Raw genomic sequence first — 8,283 nt, forward strand, 5'->3', positions numbered from 1 at the left:
ACTTATAAAGTCACAAAATTAGTTCACTCCTTGGGGAAATAATTTTATTGGTGGCTGGAACAACCATCATGCTTTAGAATTTGGACATAGCAACAATAAGTCTCAAAGTTATGATGCAAATGCTAGTAAACAACAGAAAGAAATTAATCCAGAGGCAATCCTGGAACCGTTGCCTAGATTTGTTGATGCTGCAGAGAAACATGATTGTTAATTTTCATTCTCTACAATGTATTTTTATCACCGTATCTTAAATTGTGAGGCACACATTCATTCTTGTTTCCTGGCATACAATTCTAGATGCTTCATGCATAGTTACTTTCTTAGTTTTCCTGGCATACATGATAGTTAATTTTCATTCTCTACAATGCTTCATGCTTCATTAATTGTCAATAACTAAATTTGTGGTTATGACTTTATAAGTATGGTTTTTGAAAATTAATTTATCATTAAGACTGAGATAGACATCCTGTCATCTCAATGATTTCCATTAAAAAAAATAATAAAATAAATAAATAAAAATCTGCTTGAGCTTCTTTATCTTACTTGACTACAATATGCAGTCTCGAGGTCTACAATGAAGCGAAGATTGAAAGAATTGAAGCTGGTGTGGCCATCAAGAAAAAAAGGGAAGCAACATCTTAATGATGCAAAGAAGAGGAAACATAATAGTAAAGCCCCCTTTGGAAGTGATTCCACACAGCAGAATTTGGTGATTCCTACTAATTCAACAGCTCACACGAAAACTGTTGGGGGGTATATAATAGGAGCAAACCAGCTTACGTTGCCAAATTATGTTGCATCGAACTCCAATGTTGTTGGCAACTTGGCCCTGGACACAACAGTGGAAAGCGTTAGAGTGAACTTAATGGATACTCAAGGCAATATGAATAGTCAGCATGGCAAAGAGCAGTATTTGGATGGTGCAAATGACCAAGGGCATTTGGAGGGCACTCTTCATTCAACTGAAAGTAATCGCGCTGCAACACTAGAAGAAACTTTCGATCCAATTATGGATATCCAACAACAAGTCCAAGGGCATTTAGAAGGCACTCTTCATACAACCGAAAGTTCAGGCACTATTGTTGTAAAAGCCACGTACAAGGAGCTTTCAGTGAGAATTGTTTTCTCTTTGAGTTTACCTATTAATCAACTAATTGAAGAAATAGGCATGAAGTTCCAACTTGAGGTGAACAAATACAGATTGCTTTATCAAGACGAAGTTAAAGAGTGGATGATGCTGACTAGTGTGGAAGATTTGAAGTATGCTTCAAATGTTGCTGAATCATTAGGAACAAAGTTTGTTAGATTGTCTGTTATTGACTTTGTTGTTTAATATAAGTAATACTATGGGCCGTTAATAGTGGCTTAAGTGAGTTAACATTTGTGCTGTAATTGGTATACACTAGACCCTAGTGTAGGTACCACACCCTACACCCCCCCCCCCCCCCTCTAAACGATGCGTTTAACAATCTCCCTCATATACCCACTTTCTACAATTGTACAGTAAAAATCAAACCACCATTTATCTTTTTTCACTTTCTCTCTCCTCACCCATTTTCTGCATTTTCTCTCTCTACACCCATTTTCAGCATTTTCTAATCCAAAATTTTCAACAAATTTTGCGACAAATTATCCAAAAAAGTTGTTCAACTGCTACATACTTCAACAAATCAAGGTCGAAATTCAAAGGAGTAAGTGATTTTGTTCATATTTAATTCGAAAAAGAGTATAAACCCTAATTTTTATAATTTATTGTTGCAATTATGTTACAGGAACATTTACTATTTTTAGTTTTAAAACTAGTAATTTGAACAAGTACATTTTGAATTTTGATTATGAAGTATTTCATTTTTTTTATTGCAGTATGAAGGAAATAGCTTCGGAGAAGAACATCAAAAAAAATCTGGAGAAAAGTAAGCATTAATTAAATTAGTTCGTAGTGGTTTTTTTTTTAAAAAAAAAAAATTTATAAATGTTCATTTTCATTTTGATAAATGTTCATTTATATATTAGTGTACAATCATTCACATGTTAATAAATGATTAATACAAATATTTATTTATATATTACTACATAGTCATTGTAAAAATCTCCTATTGTAGATCAAGAACTTTTAAAAGATATTAAAACTTATGGTATAGATGTTAACATTTCTACAATTCCGAGGTAATATATGAACATATACTGAATTATAAATGTTCATTTGTATATTTGAATCTATTTGAGTTATATTTGACTTTATATGCCAAAATAAAAAATGTTCATTTTTATGATACTTTATGCACATTTATGAAATGCATAAATATTCATTCATGTGAGTTGAGAAACTGACTTATGCATACTATGAAATCTTTTGATCATATATGAAATTCATAATGTTCATTTACATATATAGTAATATAAATCAATGTAAGTATTATACTATAATCTTAGCAATTTTTATTGAAGAACTAATAAATTATATCTGTACATTCTTCAGTTTTGTTGTAGATCGAAGGAAACCGTTTCAGAGAAGAGAAACAAAGATTATAGTTCGCAGTTATTTTTATTATTATTATTATTATTTTTTTTTTATAAATGTTCATTTTCATTTTGTTAAATGTTCATTTATATGTTAGTATAACGTCATTCACATTTTAATAGATGATAAATGTTAATTTAAGTATTGATAAAATGTCATTTTCAATATATATAAATGTTAATTTACGTATTGATAAATGTTCATTTTCGTTCTTATTCATGATCAACAAGTAAATGCATTAATTTTAAAATGAATATGTGCATATACTTAAAAGTTCATTTTTATACTACTAATTAAAGCACCTAATTATATCATGAATTAGTTATTTTAACAAATTTAATAAGGAATTTCAATAAGAGTGTGTGCTATGTTGTAGTTTTCATGGAAATGATTCTTACAATTACAATAAGGAGTGAGTGCTACCTTCAAAAAATTTCAATAACAAATACAAAATTATAAATTTTATACATTTTTCATCTATAATAATGTTCTTTAATTAAATGTTCAATTATAAATAATTTTATGTTCATTTACAACTATTAATAAAATATGTTCAGTTTTGAAATATTATATGTGCAAAATGACGTCACTTGGAGAGGGGGGTGTAGGTAGCAGAAGCTACACCGGGGTGTAGTGTAAAATTTTTCATTTGTGCTGTAGACTAGCAAAGATTATGACTATGGGCCGTTTGGCCCATTATTGTTAAGTTTGGCCCTGGTTTTATTATTTTCAATAGAAAATTACGTAGTAGTTTTCACAAAGATATAATTTCTTTTTTTTTTTTTTTTGAAACAATGAAGATATAATTTCTAGGAAAACCACAACTATAAATAAGTTCCCGATTAAATAATTTCTCGCTTGGCTTCCAAAAAAAAAAAAAAAATTCTCTCTTAAATATTTTTATTTTAATTTTTGCAAAATATTTTTAGAAATTATTATATTTTTTTTAGAAATTATTCTATTGCATATACTTAACATGTTTTTTAGTTAACACTATATTATATTTTCTATACTCTTTATATAACTAATCAGGTACTTACAAAAAATAATGAACTTAAATACTCCGTAATCACTAACTTGAAACGAATTTTGATGCAACCAAAACTTGTCCGATCAAGCCAAGCGCCCGATCAGGGCAACTACTACTCGATGCACCAATAACTAGTATGGAGTATCTCCTTTTAACCCCCAAAACATCTATTTAGTATTTGTATGGTTTTGCCTAGACTACATAAAAACTCTATATGTACAAGTATTAGGTGTTGTTTAGTTCAACTTATTTTTATTTATTTCAGAAAAAAAAAAAAAAAAAAAAGTTATGTGCAGTTTTTATCTCTAAATATCTTTAATTTCGTAATAAAAAATTATGAAAATTACATATTAATAAAATACACGTTATTATGAATCTAACAAGACCCTACTTGAAATACCTTTTCCGTATAGATTATCGTATATTTAAGGTTAAAGTTTGATCAAATTTGACATTCAGATCATATTTGATAAATTCATATAAGTTCAGATAAATACAAATAAGGTGAACCAAATAAGGCCTTATTCCGTTATTCACATACTACGTCGTATAAGATAAGTGTTACTTTTACACGATTCCCAAAGAAAAAGCCTAAAATTCTAAGGGCCTGTTCACATTGAACTCAGCTGAGCTGAGCTGAACTGAATTGAACTGAACTAAAATGAATATTTTATAAGAGAAGAAAATTAGGAACTAAACTGAGCTGAACTAAACTGAACTGAATTTCAACGTGAGAACTGGCCCTAAGTTGTTCTAAACTCAAAATTTATGGTCAACAATCAGCTATGAATACAACACCTTCACTTATTAGCAATGTGTGGCCAGGAGCTATGCCCCAACTTACCAAGCAACCAAATATTCCCATTTTTTTCTTATCTCTCTGTCAATGTACTCCTAATAAATACCCAATTAATTTGGGACATTTTAAGCTTATATTAATATTCCCAAAAAAAGATGGCAATTTTGCAATCAATTCTTCCATCTACTCCTCTCTCAAAAACTCCAGTACTCTGTTTTTCACAAAACCCATCAAATTCCCACCTTAAACTTCACCATTTCATCAAGAATTCGAATCAAAAACCCAAATTATCATTCAATAAACTACAGGCAATTGCATCAGATGTTGCAGTTGGATCATCAGTTTCAGGAGAAGAAGATGAAGTGTTTGTGGGTCCCAGCAGTCAAGCAGAGGTCAGAGGAGAGAGAGAGGTGGCAGATTATGATTGGACAGAAGAATGGTACCCACTCTACTTGACTAAGAACATTCCAGAAGATGCTCCTTTGGGTCTTACTGTTTTTCATAAACAGCTTGTTCTGTTTCGTGATGCTTCCGATGAGCTCAGGTGCTACGAAGATCGTTGCCCCCACAGGTAATTAACTATCCTCTTGCCAATTTTAGATACTTATTAATTACTAATTAAGTGTAAGTGATATAGACGTGATTTAATCTCGGGTGTTGAGTTGGGTATCATGACTTTCCACCGGTACTTTCATTAAGCACGAATATATCTATTTAAGTGCAATGATGGAGACGTGATTTAATCTCGAGTGTTAGGTTCAATGGGTCGGGTGTCATGACTTCCACCCCTACCTTCACGACTTTAATTAACTAAGCTAGTTAAGCTAGTTAAAATAGAGGGTAAGTTTTTTTTTTTTTTTTTTTTTTTTTTTTTTGGACAAAGTAAGGGGTAAGTTGATAGTATATTATTTGGGTTTTACTCTTGTAAAATTGAAAGGTAGTTAATAATCCTAGTTGTAGAAAGTTGGACTGTGAAATTTTAGTTGAAAGATTTGATCTTTAGGGATCCCTAATCTTCAATGTAAATTATGCACATTATAATTATCTATGTTGTAGATTAGACACTAAGGTCTTGAACCGTACATTATTGATTGATTGATTGATTATATATTTGGAAATCTATGATTTTTGATTCGTTGTAATCTAGTATGACTTTTGAATGTTGGGATGGTTCAATGGTTGGAGACTTAAAACATTGTTTGATAAGGCATTTTAGCATAGTTGACACTTAAGAGGAGAAATTTGCATACTTTGGAAGTGTTTGGTTCATCCCCTTCATGTATAAAACACTATGCATCATGTAGCCTTTTAGTTATGTAAGTATATCAATTTACACCATTCGTGGCGTTCACTATACTCAAGTTCATTTATTAGTCTTATTGAGCGCTTTCATTGCATTCAATTAGCTTTTAGCTAACGGATTTCAGTTATGTTACTAGCACTTTGCCTACTAATATTGTAAGTGAAGCCTTATAAGTTGGAAAACAATTGTTCAAACATAGACAAACTCCTTCAATCTAATTTGTTAATACAGAGAATTAAATTTATTTAAATTGAGTGGAAAAGAATTTATGCTACAAGAATGATGATCAATAATCAAAAAGAAATTCCAAAACAATTATCTTGAAAAAAATCTAAATTAGATAGACAACTAACTTCTCATGTGCTGGCTCTCAAAAAAAAAAACTTCTCATGTGCTGTTTGCTTTAGGCTAGCCAAACTTTCAGAAGGGCAATTAGTTGATGGGAGATTGGAATGCTTATACCATGGTTGGCAATTTGAAGGCGAAGGCAAATGTGTGAAGATACCTCAGGTCAATGCTTACCCAACCTTCTCTTTAATATTAGTTCACCAAGGATTCCAATCTTAGTATTCAAATCTTGCTGAAAAATGCATGTTTCTAATAAATTTCTTTTACAAATCTGCTCTAGCAGCTTCCAGCTGAAGCTAAAATTCCTAAACAAGCATGTGTAAGGACTTATGAAGTGAGAGATTGCCAAGGAGTTGTGTGGGTGTGGATGTCCCAAAGAACCCCGCCAAATGCCAAGAAAATCCCTTGGTTTGAAAACTTTGCTAGGCCAGGTTTTCAAGATGTCTCGACGACACATGAGCTTCCATATGACCACTCTATTCTCCTCGAGAACCTGATGGACCCAGCCCACATCCCGATTTCCCATGATCGGACTGATTGGACTGCGAAGCGTGAAGATGCTCAACCTTTGCTTTTCGAGGTTACTGAGAGAACAGAACGAGGATTTGCTGGCTGGTGGGGAAAAGAAAGTGAGAAGTCTATGCTCAATTTTCTGAGGTTTGAGGCACCTTGTGTGCTCTCAAATAGCAGAGAGTTAGTTGATGAAAAGGGAGAGAAACACTACTTCACTGGACTCTTCCTTTGCAGGCCATCAGGACAGGGTAAATCCATGCTCATTGTGAGGTTTGGAACCACTAAAAGATCGCCTCTTGCTAAATTTTTCCCCACATGGTATTTCCACCAAAACGCTAGTAAGGTATTTGAGCAAGACATGGGCTTCCTTTCGTCTCAAAACGAGGTTTTGATCACTGAGAAAGTCCCCACAAAGAAACTCTATTTGAATCTGAAGTCTTCTGACACTTGGGTTGCAGAATACAGGAAGTGGATGGATAAAGTTGGGCATGGTATGCCTTACCATTTTGGGCACAGTACTATTTCGCCCCCTGAAGTTCCAGCAGTTGTTGAGCATGCCCCAGCAGGCCTAGTTGCTGGGCTCTCAGCTCAATCTCCTGCTAAAGGTGGGCTAGGGACAATGTATGCTCCGAATTGGGCTAACAGGTATTTCCGACATGTGATCCATTGCAAGGAGTGTAGTGGTGTTTTAAAAAAATTTGAAGCATGGAAAAAAGCCCTGTCTGTCATCGCTGTATTGTCCACTGGATTTGCCATACTGGTTTCGGGAAGACAGTGGAAAGCTCTTTGGTTAGTTACCACTTCATTGTGCTTGGCTGGAGTATATGCTTGCTCTGCTGCAATAGCATTGAATACAACAAATTTTATAAGGACTCATCGAAGGCTGTAAAATTTTCCCATGTTTTCTGAGGATAAATTCTGGATTGGAAATTAAGAGATGCTCACTTCAACAAGAGTCTGAAGTAAGTCTCAGGACTGGGCTACTACAGATTTCAGAACCCTATGTTGTACAGTAAGCACATAGAAAAGAAATGACAGGTAGTGAAATATTCTGAATTCAATTTTTCTGTTTGTTTTCAAACTGAGAAACATGTCTTTTGGCCGATTTAAGTGGAATGACTGATGCCTACTGTGTGGATGGATGGAGTGATGGAAATAGCTGGATTGTATTGCTATTAGAATTTGTGTGTGTATGTAATTGTGTATAGCTGGGTAAATTCATAGTTTTCCTCAAAATTTCTGTCATGATGTAAACAGTGAGATTGCATTTGTTATCAATGTAACCCCTCAGCAACTTATGTCAGTTACATAAATCAGCATGGCTATAAGTCTATAATAGTAGTGTATGCAAGGTGAAAGATCATGTGATCAGTGATCAGTACATCAGAGTATTATTGGTTACAGTATTTATTTATGGCAACATGCATATTATTAGAACTTCAGCATGCTAATCATCACTCATATAAGTACATAACTGAATAAAGGCTGTAAGTATCGTTTGGAGTCGAAGCTGATTACTTGGTTTTCAGAAAAAGACTGCTATATAAGATGTTTAAGCAATGTTTGTACAGAACACATGTAGTTTTGTAAACAATAAGGCTAATTACATGTAATTTTCACAGTTTCAGAAAGCTCACCAAAAATCACACATTACATAGTGTACTTACCACTTACTACTCAATATGAAGTACTTAACAATGCTAACATTACATATTGTCCTTACTACTTACTACTTAATATGAAGTACTTAACAATGCTAATCATGCTGC

General features: G+C 33.0%; 1 protein-coding gene across 1 annotated transcript; it reads left to right on the forward strand.

The window, feature by feature from the left end:
• Nucleotides 1-4,394: 4,394 nt before the first annotated feature.
• LOC145586003 (protein TIC 55, chloroplastic-like) lies at nt 4,395-7,827 on the forward strand. The gene is made up of 3 exons (XM_081642704.1): nt 4,395-4,921; nt 6,061-6,163; nt 6,285-7,827. The coding sequence occupies exons 1-3, from the start codon at nt 4,506-4,508 to the stop codon at nt 7,401-7,403; spliced, it is 1,638 nt and encodes a 545-aa protein (XP_081498830.1). The 5' UTR covers nt 4,395-4,505; the 3' UTR covers nt 7,404-7,827.
• The last annotated feature ends 456 nt before the right edge of the window (nt 7,828-8,283 follow it).

Source organism: Chenopodium album, chromosome 16 (assembly GCF_948465745.1).
Source record: "Chenopodium album chromosome 16, dcCheAlbu1.1, whole genome shotgun sequence".
NCBI lineage: Eukaryota > Viridiplantae > Streptophyta > Magnoliopsida > Caryophyllales > Amaranthaceae > Chenopodium > Chenopodium album.